The sequence below is a fragment of the Pogona vitticeps genome, chromosome 10, assembly GCF_051106095.1.
Source record: "Pogona vitticeps strain Pit_001003342236 chromosome 10, PviZW2.1, whole genome shotgun sequence".
In the NCBI taxonomy this organism is placed as follows: Eukaryota; Metazoa; Chordata; class Lepidosauria; order Squamata; family Agamidae; genus Pogona; species Pogona vitticeps.
This window is the reverse complement of record NC_135792.1, coordinates 14,151,267-14,163,578: the sequence shown is the minus strand read 5'-3', so window position 1 is coordinate 14,163,578 and position 12,312 is coordinate 14,151,267. Positions and strand designations below refer to the sequence as shown.

Here is a 12,312-nt window from a genome sequence, read left to right as displayed (position 1 = left end):
CTTGGGATATCAGGGTTTGAATCCCTGCTCAGCCATGGAGACTCCTTGGGGGTGTGGAACTGGTAAAACCACTCCTTGAATACTCCACTTGTCTTGAAAACCCTACTGTATTAGGGTCCCAAGAAGTGGGTTATGACTTGAGGGCACTTAACTGATAACACATTACCTAACTCACCATTTGCTGCTCTTTCATGATGATACCTGAAATCTGCCTGAGGTGACCACTTCACTCTTCTAATACTACGACTGTCCCTGCATTGTGTTCCACTAATATCTTGGTGATTAAAACAAACAAACAAATAAAAAACCTAAGTGGTATCTTGAAAACTAATAGAATCATGAAGTTGGTGTTAAGTCTTGATGACTCACACCCAGGTGAGTATATACAGATTGAAAATATTTAATATGCATTCCAGTCCCCAAGGAAAGAGTTGCCAAGGAGTACAGTGAGTATCGGTCCATTGCTTTAACTTCCCATGCAAGCAAAGTGATACTCAAGGCGTTTTGCATCTAAGGCAACCAAGAAATGCCTCCTGTTCAATCTGGATTCTGAGAAGAAAGAGATACTCCAGATCATATTGGAAATATCTACTGAGTACTGGAGAGGACCAAAGAATTTCAGAAGAATATCAGTCTATGCTTTATAGACTACAACAAAGCCTTTGTTCATATAAATAAATCATGAGAAACTATGGGTTGTTTCGAAATAAATGTGTGTTCCTTTGCATTTGATTGTCCTGATGTATTATGAATAAGAAGCTACTGTTAGAACAGAAAATGGATTGATGGACTGGATTCCTATAGGCAAAGGCGCCAGACAAGGGTGCATTATACAATGAATGCGAAAGCTGGTCTGGTAAGAAAGCTGACTGAAAAAAAATGATTTGTTTGAAATATGGTGCTGGAGGATAACTGCATATACCCTGGACTGCTAGAAAGACAAACAACTGGGTCTTAGGTCCAATGCAGAGTGAAGTATATCTGGAAGCAAAAACGTTGAAACTGAGGTTGCCCTACTTTGGGCATATCATAAGAAGGCATTTTTTCAGTGGAAAAAATGCTGGGAAAAGTTGAAAGCACAGAAAAGAGGAAGACCAAGTATGAGATGCATTGACTCCCTAAAGGAAACTACAGTTTACAGGAGCTGAGCAGGGCAGTTGAGGATAGGACGTTTTGAAGATCACTCATTCAGAGGGTTGTCATAAGTTGGAGGTGACTTGGTGCACATAACAACGACAAAGTATGTCTAAGATTACTGCAGCGTAGCTTATGTTGTATAATAATTAGTTCTATCAAGTATTGTGTTATATTCTTAACCTCATCCAGCAGAGGTGTGTGTGAGAGGTAGTGATTATGAACAAACATGAGGGTAGCCATTTTGGCATAAAACACATTCCTAATAAGTTCCTAATTAATGTCTAGTCGCAGTACATTTAGTGGTCAGTGGTGTTCCAGATCTTTTTCTTTCTTTTTCGGGGGGGGGGGGCACATCAGAGGTTTCTATGCATTTGTGGCTACCATTTCTGTTCTCTTTTTCTCTCTCTCTATCAACTGTTCATGGACCCTCAGTTTTAGACCAAGGTTGCCAGTTCACATCCTTTTAAATAAAAAAATAATTGAATTGGAAGGGGCCTATAAGGCCATTAAGCCAACCCTCTGCTCAATGGAGAAATACAAATCAAAGCAAATCTGACAGATGGCTGTCCAATTTTCTCTTGAATGCTTCCAACATTGGGGCACTCACCACCTCCCAAGATAATTGGTTCCACTGTTGTCCTGCTCTAACAGTTAAAAAGTTTTTCCTGATATTTATTTATTTATTTATTAGATTTTTTACTCCGCCCCTCTAGACTATGTCTACTCGGGGCAGCTTACATCAATAAAAACACATCAATATAAAATCACAAAAATACAGTTATAACAATTAAATTCCAAACGAGATATTACCAAGATGGCATAACTTGAAAAGGAGAGAAAAAAAATAAAGAATATATATATAGAAATCACTTACAGTGGTGCCTCGCTTAACGATTGCCCTGCATTATGATGAATCCGCTTTATGATGATCTTTTTGTGATCGCAATTGCAATCACAAAACGATGGTCTAAATGGGGGAATTTCGCTTTGCGATGATCAGTTCCCTGCTTCGGGAACCGATTCTTCACAAAACGATGTTTTTAGAACAGCTGATTGGCAGTTTCAAAATGGCCACCGGGTAATTAAAATGGCTCCCCGCTATGTTTAGGGACAGATTTCTCACTATACAGGCAGCGAAAATGGCTACCGTATGGAGGATCTTCACTGGACGGTGAGTTTTTACCCCATTGGAACGCATTGAATGGGTTTCAATGCGTTTCAATAGGGTTTTTATTTTCGCTTTATGATGTTTTCGCTTAACGTCGATTTTCCTGGAACGGATTATCGTCGTTAAGCGAGGCACCATTGTAATTGACTGGAGGGAACGCCTGCTTGAACAGCCAAGTTTTTAAGTTATTCAGCCTAGATCTGGCTTCCTGTAGCTTGAGCTCATTATTACATGTCCTGTACTCTAGGATCATCGAGAACAGATCCTGCTCCTCCTCTGTATGACTACCTTTCAAGGATTTGAAAAGTGTTATAATATCTCCCCTCAGCCTTCTTTTCTCAAGGCTAAACATGCCCACTTCTTTCTTTCAGTCTTTCCTCATGGGGCATGGTTTGCAGTTCCCTGATCTCCACTGCTGCCCTCCACAGTTTATGAGGGATGCCAACTTACTCCAGTGTGTTGGCATCCTTCATAATATGTGGTGTCCAGAACTCTAGATTTTTTAAAAAAATGTTTTATTAAGCTTTTTGTAAATAGGAACTGAGAACAAAGACAACAAATTTAACATTCAACTAAAAAAACCCTAATACTTCATTAAACATTGTATAACAAGTTAAACCAAATACTCTATATTTGAGTATATATACCAAATACTCTAAACAATTTTCCTTTTTCAGGGTTAGTTATCTAATTAACAAGATAAACTGTACTGCACCCTTCCACGTCACACTGAGCCACAAATAAATTTGGTATTCATTCATTCATTCATTCATTCGATTTATATCCTGCCCATCTGGTATATTCTACCACTCTGGGTAGTATAATGTGCTATTACTTGATAGTTATGTGGCTTAAAGATGTAAAGTTTCTAAGATTATGTGATTGCTATACATGTAATGGTAATTGGTTTTTTTAAATGTCCACCTAGAAATGTAGCATGTTTTGATAGGTGGGGTTGTTGGGTTCAGTATCATGTTTAGCTGTGTATTCAAGGAAGGAGAACCATTTAACAACAAAGTTAGTTTTGTCTAGGATTAAATGTCTGCCTTCAGTAAATTGTTGGAGATTTTGTCCATGATGAAATTATCCCAGACTTTCTGAAGCCATTGGTGTTCCGTCAGGGGCATTGTAGAATTCCATTTAGTAGCAATTATTTGTTTCACAGCAGCTAATAAAGTGACAATTAACTCTATGGTGTGTGTAATGGTGCTTTCCCATGCCAATAATCTAGAAAGAGAACTTCTGGTGTCAAAGGGATCTCATGACCCATGATGGATTTGATATGAGGAAGTATGGTGGACCAGAATTTTTTAATGATGTCACATTGCCACCAGCCATATGCACAGGAGGCTGGATGGTCACAATTCTTCCACCACAATGGAGAGCAAACCAACATCATTTTAGCTAGTTTCTGTGAAATGTGGTACCATCTTGTCAATATTTATTTTGCTTTGACTCTTGTACAGATCACTGCAGACTTGAGAAACGGGCAGGCCCATATTCTTGTCCATTGTTCTTCTGTGATGTCCCGTGAACAATCATTTTGCCACGTTTTCTGGTCTTGATATTACTTTTGCGTGGAAATTATCAGTAGTGCACTATAGAGTTTGGAAATCTTTGTATTTGTATCTACAGTGTTTCTGTATTCGTTTGTGATGTTTTAAATATTATTTGTGGGTTGTGTTGCTGAATTGCATGCCTCAACCACAGGTAAAATACCACTGTATCTTGTCTCTAAGTTTACTCTACATAATTTATTTTGGGAAGAGACCTTTGCTGTTGGAGAAGTCCTTAAGTGTGGTCACGTGGACTGCCCTCTATACCTCGGCAAATGCAGTATTGTGACCAGGTGGGAACCAGTTCTGGAACCAGAAGGTTGGGTGTCTAGATGTCTTAGGGAGAAGTCTGTTTCGGTACCCGTCCCACTGCTGAAACATTGCTTTAAGAAATGCATTTTGAACATGTTTAGCCGGTCTTCACTCCGGAGCACACCAAATCAGTTCTGAGTGGTCATGGAGAAATTATTGGGTGTAGCAATTTTAAACAGTCCTCTGCTTCTGAGCACTTTGATTATGTCCATGGGTAAAGTAGCTTTGTAGTACATTATGACATCCAGATAACAACAAAAAAAACACCCTAGCATATTACTTTGGCACAGCACAGTGAAACTAATAATTGGGTGTTTGTTAAGCCAAAGGAATTCATTCAATTTTTGCTGCTAATTCTTCAAGGTCTTGAGTTTGATCCAGAGAGAGATGGCACAATACTCTAGACGAGGCTTAACTAGTGCTGAATAGAAAGGGAGTAGTAACTCACAGGATTTGCAGACTACTTCTGTACTTCTGTTTTAGATTAGGCATCCTTCAGTCTCGAGAGACTATGGTAATTCATCGTAAAATAGCATTTGCCATTTTTACAGCTACATTGCACTCTTGGCTCATATTCAGCTTTTGATCTACAACAAATCCAAGATCCTTCTCACTCGTAGTAATATTGAGCCAAGTAAATAAATTGCAAGATACTGTATTATGATATAATCCCCAGTCATATCTCAGCCTAAGATTCCTCCACATTTTTTCAATTTTGGCCAGAAGAGGTCACTCAAGGGCCGCATGAACCACCCCTAAGTTGTTGGTCGCTCTTTGTGCGTCTGATTTTTTAAAATTGTGTTCAGCTGTCCCCAAATGTTCAGGAATAATGCTAAAAAAGTATTTCATGTTTTTATTTATGTTGGTGTGGAGGATGAGAATAATTTAAAACTCATTAAGACAAGATCATCAAGTCCTAAAAACATTGACAATAAAATCACATTGAGAAATGCCCTTTAGCTATTGCAGTCTGACTTCAGGCTAAAAAATGTGAATTATATTTGCCTAAGGAGTTCCCTATAGGAAATCAAATACATGCAATACTGGATTTGAGAAGGAAAATTAAGAACTGTTTCACATATTTAATCATATATTTAATTTTCCCTACTTAAGAGTATTGTTAAAGAGTGCATATTCTGTTCACATATAAAGTTAGTCAGAGCTTGCCATGAATAAACTGTGTGTATGTACAATCATTATTCCTCTTGATTAAAAAGTACCAGAAATAGTTAGCTTTGTGTATATCCAAATTATGATCTTGGTTTGTTTCAAATGAAATTAATTGCAAACCAAATTCAAATTGTTTTTAAACCAACTGGCTTCAAGCCACAGTCAAATAGTTCGTGTCAAACCATTATGCTTGACAGTGAATTGCTTTTAAACCAAACAATTCTGACTTGTTTGGGAAGACTATACCAGGGTTTAGATGCCACACAAAGCAAAACACTCCTGCTTGTTTACTGATTAATTTGCGATAGTATGAAGGGGTGAACATGTTGTGTTTTTAATAAGTTAAGGAGGCACATTCCAGTCCGTGAAACCTATACCTCAGACCTGAGTCAAGAGTCCTCATTTGTAAACTTGCTTTAAGTAGAGAAACATGGACTGTACAAGTGGCCAAGATTTTTAAAGCTGTTATGTTTTTTCTGCACCATGCATAGCTCTGAGTTGTCCAGCCTGATGAATATCTGTATAGATTGAAAGTTTGCTTTTGCTTGTAATTGTTTGATGGTCTAATAACGCTATAATCATCATAGAATGAACATAGAATCACCGTAGGGTTGGATGGGACCTTTGAGGTCTTCTAGTCCAACCCCCTGCCCAAGGCAGGAGACTTCATACCATCCCGGACCTCATACCACCCCAGACAGATGGCTGTCCAATCTTCTCTTGAAAACTTCCAGGGATGGGGCACCCACAACATCGGGAGGCAAGCTGTTCCACGGCTTAGTGGCTCTCACCACTCCCCCCCCCGGTTTTTTTCCCAGTTCTCTGGCAGTTTGCCCATACTTCAGGACCTCTCAAAGATTTCATTCAGTGGTTCCAAGATCACATCTGCCAATTCTTTTAATAATCCATCCCCACACAAGCAGCAAAACCAGGGAGCTGGACAGGGGACAGATTGTATTTGTCTTCAGTGTGGAAGGGATTGTCACTCTCGAATTGGCCTCTTCAGCCACACTAGACGCTGTTCCAAGTCCTCCATACAGAGCACGTCACCATAGTCTTTCGAGACTGAAGGATGCCTAACCCCACCTTTAATCATCATCACCATCATCATCAGAGTCGGAAGGGTCCTATGGATTGAGTCCAGCCCCTGTCAAGGAAGCACATATCACAGGAAGAGGAATACTGTAGAATATACAGTTCACTATAAAACATGTCAAACAAATTCAGATAAAACAAAAACATGTAAATACTCCCCTTTTCTCCATGACAGGCACAGTTTCATTTTGCTTAGTTTCTCTTTTGTTCAGCTGCTTTTAAAAGCATGGTAGGAGCCCAGTCAGCTGTTAACAACAGTGAGAGAAGAAGTCTTATCTGTTAGCTCACTCATCACCTTTGTCCCATTAAGTGGACTGTGTAAAAAATTTTTTGCCTGACCTTTGGAATGGAATTGCACATTTGCCACTAGCATCATCCACATAAATCATATTGACACTGACAGTACCCACTCCACCTAAAGTTTTATAATTATTGAAACAAATAAGCTGGGACTGATTAAACACATTCAACGTAAAATACCCCTGAGCTGTGTTGGACTGTAACATATATGAAGGAAAGTTGATAAAGCAGTGGTCAAACTCTGTTGACGCCTTTCTTGCTACTCTTCTGAAGATAGCTGATTCCACTGTTTATCAAGTAGCAAGGAAAGATAATCTGTATATTAGGATCAGAGTGTAGTCTCATTTAGCATTACAATGTGTGGCCAAATACAATTCTACCATTCGCAAAAGATTTGGCTTCTTATGGGCAGGTTGCATAGTTACTATAATAGGAGAGATAAAAGCGTACCATTTTAATTGTTAGTCTCTCATGTTCACATACTCAGATGGAAGACTTTTTAAAGTTATTTGGTATCACACTGAAATCTAAGAAGGCTAACATGAAGTGTCAGTGGCCTCAGTTGTGAACTACCTTAAGATGATAAATTTATTTTTCTCCTGAATGAACAGCAAATTTTTGGAAAGAATTTTCCCCACGCTTGTTTCCGAATGACTCAGTCATGAAGGAAGAAAGATTAATGAACCATACTAGTCACACTATCTCTTTGTTTTAAACGATAAAGAAGAACTATAGAAAGAAAATGCCACAAAGTGATGACAAAAGAATTTCCACTAAACATCCGGGAGAGAAAATCTTACAGAAAGGAAAAGTGTCCTGGCAACTAATTGTCTGATGCAGGCAGCTGCTGATTACAGAAATCTGGCCTGTGCTACAAAAGTACTGTAATGAAAAGCTTAAACTGAACAACCTTCAGAACACGGCCAAAGAGCCCGAAAAACCCATAACAAGCAAAAGCTTAAAAAATTGTAGCTACTTACTCATAACATGATCCATTCTACAGAAAGCTGGCAACATCACAAGAGAAGTGTACATGCAGAACTTCATCAGCAGGAGCTTAGTACTTTTTGCTTAGCAACAAATGTGCCAAAACATTTTACTGCTACCTCCCTACTCTTTATTAAAGAACGGCATTTGAAATCTGCAGAGTTATCATGCAGTTCTGCTATGTTATGACTTGAAAAGGCCAGTGGAACTATTTGAGAGTAAATTTCTGTAATGTTGTCTGTATGGGAAAAGAAGCCATTAAATTTGAGGCTCATAAAACTACTGATGAACAGCAGGGGTCAACACTGTGTCTAGACCAGCAGGATAAACTAGGTCATCACAAAGCATCTGACCTCAAAAAATTGCCCCTACATTTTCGGTTTACCAAATGAAAAGAAGTTATGAGTATTCCTATAAGGGATACAGTTCTTAGCCAGGAAAAATGCATAAGAGACTCAATGTGTAAAATATATTTTACACTTAAGGTGCAATCTGCTTAAGGTTTTCATAAATGCAGAGGACAGGGAATTTCAATTAAATTCAATTTCAATTCAGAGATGATTTAGAATCAGAAAAACACTATTCTGCATGTACATGCACTTGGGGAGGGATGGCATAATATGAATTGATGCTTTATGGTCTGTAAGAAAGCTTTTGACAAAACCAAGTATGTCCACCTGACTGAGTGTTTTTATTCGAGAGATTTGTATAATTGGCCACCTATACTGGAAACAAAAAGCTGCAGTGAAAGTTGGGGATCAGATGACTGGACATAAAAAATATTAAGAGGTGCACATTCTCATCACTGCTTTTGGGTTTCTGCTTTGAGAAGATATTTAGAGAAGAATTTGTTGGTTAAATGAGGGGAATCATTGTCATCATATATGGAAATTATATATTACTATTACTAATTTAAGAGACATGGTGGCGCTGTGGGCTAAACCGCAGAAGCCTGTACTGCAGGGTCAGAAGACCAGCAGTCGTAAGATCGAATCCATGCGACGGAGTGAGCTCCCGTCGCTTTGTCCCAGCTCCTCACCAACCTAGCAGTTCAAAACATGTAAATGCGAGTAGATAAATAGGTACCATTTCGGTGAGGAGGTTAAACAGCGTTCCCTAATCACGCTGGCCATGTGACAACGGAAAGCTGTCTTCGGACAGGCGCTGGCTCTATGGCTTGAAAAGCGGGATGAGCACCGCCCCCTAAAGTCGGACACAACTGGAATGAAAATGTCAAGCGGAACCTTTACCTTTACCTAGCTGGCAATTTAAATGGTTTGCCAAGTTTATTCAATGAAGCCAATGAAATAAGCAATGAACATGGCATAAAAATGAATGTTAAAATACCAGGTTCATGGTATCTAATAAAAAGCAAGCCAAGCAAGAAATGAAGTTGAAGATCCAAAATAAATGCTGGAGCATTTGATTAACTATGATATCTTCTTGCTCATAAAAGGTAGACTAGAGATAATGTGAAGTAGCTTCCAGAAGACAGAAAATATACAGTATTGTGAAACAAAAACTTCAAACTGGCTTTGAAAAGGCACATTATATGATGCTGTGTATTCTCACTTCCACTGTAGGGCAGGAGGTTATAAGAGTTTCACACTATAAGAGAAAAGCATTTGAAATGTGAATTTATTGCAGGATGTTAAGAATAATCTAGGGTAGAAAAGTGACCAGTGAAGAAGTACCAGATCGAATTAATAAACTTGCAAAAACATAAGAGACGGAACACTGGAATACTCTGGCTAAGAGAACGACTGTAAAAGGGTACAGATTGCTTCAGCTGATTCTTGGGGTTTAAAAATAAATGAGAAAAGTAGTACAAGAAGGAGAAAAAAAATGACTGGAAAGCTTTAGAGGCTGACTGGTCTGGATGCAACCCACTATTGTTGGTTTAGAACTGCTGCCACATCCGAAGTCTGACAAGTCTAAGTCAGATGATGGTTCAGCCGCGGGTAGGAGAGGAAGGAGAAGAATATCGACTGTTTTTAGTATTGCTTGTGTTTGCCTTTTTTCGGAGTAGTGTTTCTTTGTTCCTTTTCAATATGTTTATCATTTTTTTCTTTAAATGTTGTCTTGCAATGAAGTAAGCGCCTTGGGTCCTTTTTTAAGGAGCAAGGCGGGTTAAAAATATTTTCAATAAATAATAAAATAAATACAAAAAAAGAAAAGGAACCCCCTGTTTTCCTCCCCACCGGGAGCGGGAGTTTGAAAGAGAGGCTCTTTTAAGCCCTCGGCTCTTTCGATGGGCCCTCCGGGGACCTGCCAGGGCTGGGTCAGCAGACGGTTGCCAGGATCAGGCGCCGCAAATCATGGTGTGTTCCCGCCCCTCTCCAGCATCTCTCTCTCTATTTCCCCCCTTCGCACACGCCCGAAAAACCTTGCTGGGTTTCTCCCAGGTGGAGGAGGAGGAGGAGGAGCGAGGGGGAGGCGAGGAGGACGCGGTTGGCCCAGCCCGGCCTCGCCTGGGTGGGTGGGGATTCTGGCGGAGGTGGGAGCCGGCGGGGCGGGGGAGCGGCGCAGGCAGGCAGGCGCGCAGGCAGCGCTGGGCTGAGCTGGACGCTGGACGCGGAGGGTGGCGGTCCGCTTCGCCGGAGGCTCCGCCGCGTCTCCTTCCCTCCCTGCTGCCATGACCGACACCTTGCTGCCTTCGGGCTGCCCGGCGCCGGAGCCGCGGGGCGACGGCTACTTCCGAAAGGTGAGAGCGGGGAAGCCGTGGGCGCTGGGCTCGGAAGGGAAGGGAAGGGGAGGGGAAGGGTTGGATTCGGCCCGCGCTCCCTGCCCCGGAGAGGCTCTCGTCCGATGGAGACGGGCTCAGGGCTATACTTTCGAAGTTGTGTGTGTCTTGCGTTGACTTAGAATTGCCCATAGATGATGATGATGATGTTGTTGTCAACAGGTGTTTCAGTTTGACTGTGGCGGAGGAATTGTTTCCTTTTCTCTGATAAAATGGATTAAACCGCTCGCCTTTTTTGGAAGACCTTTTACGAGTAGTGAGCAAAGTAAGGTCTTTGCCGTGTATTTTGAGATGCAGGTTGAGTTTTATGACAAGGTGAGCTATGATTTTATCAGGAAAGGCCAATAGCGAGTGTGACAAGTAAATGAGAACAGAATGGCATCCACAAGTAAATATACTTAGATCACATCCAGGAATAATTAGTTGCTTAGGTAGGGTTGTTATGTTGCAAATGGTGCAGTCCTGGCCTCTCCGTGTTTATCTGCGTTATTTTCCCCTTGTATTTGTTTCCAGGTTAGTGCTGCTTATTCAAAATTATTTTTCGCCCTGACGCCTACAAAATTCATAGTTTTAAATAGCAGGGCTTAATTTTGTCTGTGCGACACAAATCTGGTGCCTTGAAGTCTTCAGAATGTAGAAACTTATTATACTGTAGGATTTATTAAATCCTATTATAAAGCAAGAAGGCTGCTATTATAGCAGCTGTGTAGGTACAGCTCGACAGTAATGTACATTGTTGCATTAGGTACTCGGTACATACCTGTGACTGGTACATGTAAGTAAGAAAACAAGCATCCTGTTAAACAAATTGAGTGGTACAGGTTATTTATCCTGTTTACCCTGCTGCAGTTGTTTAACATCTGGGTGAAAATAATATCTCTCACTCACTTCTTGCAGACTTTTACAATAAGTCCAACTGACGGGATTTCTAGAAGAAAACTCAATTTTTAAAAAAAGGCTAAGGAGTCCATGTATGCAGTTTTCAAAGCATAGCAAGTGGCTGCTTCTGTGACTAAAAAGATTACTTTATAGAAAGGACACGTTTTAAAAAAGAACATTAAACTAACGTGTCTTCTAATCCAGTTGCAGAGGAATCTACAAAATGTTATATGGAAGTACCTGGGCTTAAAGCTAAGCCAATGAGAGGAAACATGCATGTTAAGTGTAGACACTGTGCTTTGCATGGAGATAGTCTGGGCTCGAGATGTGGCATACCACTTAAGAAGGTCACACAGCGAATAATTAGAAAAGACTGCAACAATGAGACTAAACAGTATAAAACCAAGTGGGCAAATAGAAGTATTCGAAAGGTACACAATACTTCTTCTGAGTAAGGTTCCTGCAAGAGCCAAGCCTGTGTTGCCTTTGGGCCAGCTGGCCTTCAGAAGAAGGAAATGATACACTGCCTCTGCGTACTTTGTGACCAGAAAATCCAGAAAAAGGTTGCTCTGAGTCTGAATTGACTTAACAGTACATAATTATTGTTAAGAAGGGCTGAGTCTGGTTAGTGTTGGGTTGGGAGACCTCTTGGGAATTCTTCTAGAAGCAGTGAAGCTGTGGTCTTTCAGATGTTGTTAGACTACAGCTCCCATCATCCCTAATCACTGGCTGGAGTGGTGGGAGTTGAAGTCCACATATATCTGAAGAGCCATACGTTCACTACACCTCCTATAAACACATTGGGTTCTATAGAAGAAAGGTGTGAACGATGCTCTTGCTGAAATGGAATATAGATCTCGTCTATGGCTGAGGAAAGCCCTGTACCATCTTCATCCCAGCGAGAAGACGCCCACACCAGCCACCTGATTCCACTGATGCATGATCTGAATTCTAGTGGACTATCA

General features: G+C 40.5%; 1 protein-coding gene across 2 annotated transcripts in view; it reads left to right on the top strand.

Annotated features, from left to right (window-relative positions):
- The first annotated feature begins 10,245 nt into the window (after positions 1 to 10,245).
- Positions 10,246 to 12,312, top strand: part of RHPN2 (rhophilin Rho GTPase binding protein 2) — a 54,515-nt gene continuing 52,448 nt past the window's right edge. For both annotated transcript variants that reach the window (XM_020812654.3, XM_020812652.3), the window contains exon 1: positions 10,246 to 10,429. In XM_020812654.3, coding sequence (XP_020668313.3) covers positions 10,361 to 10,429 — 69 coding nt within the window. In that variant the 5' untranslated portion in view covers positions 10,246 to 10,360. The remainder of the gene's footprint in view (positions 10,430 to 12,312) is intronic.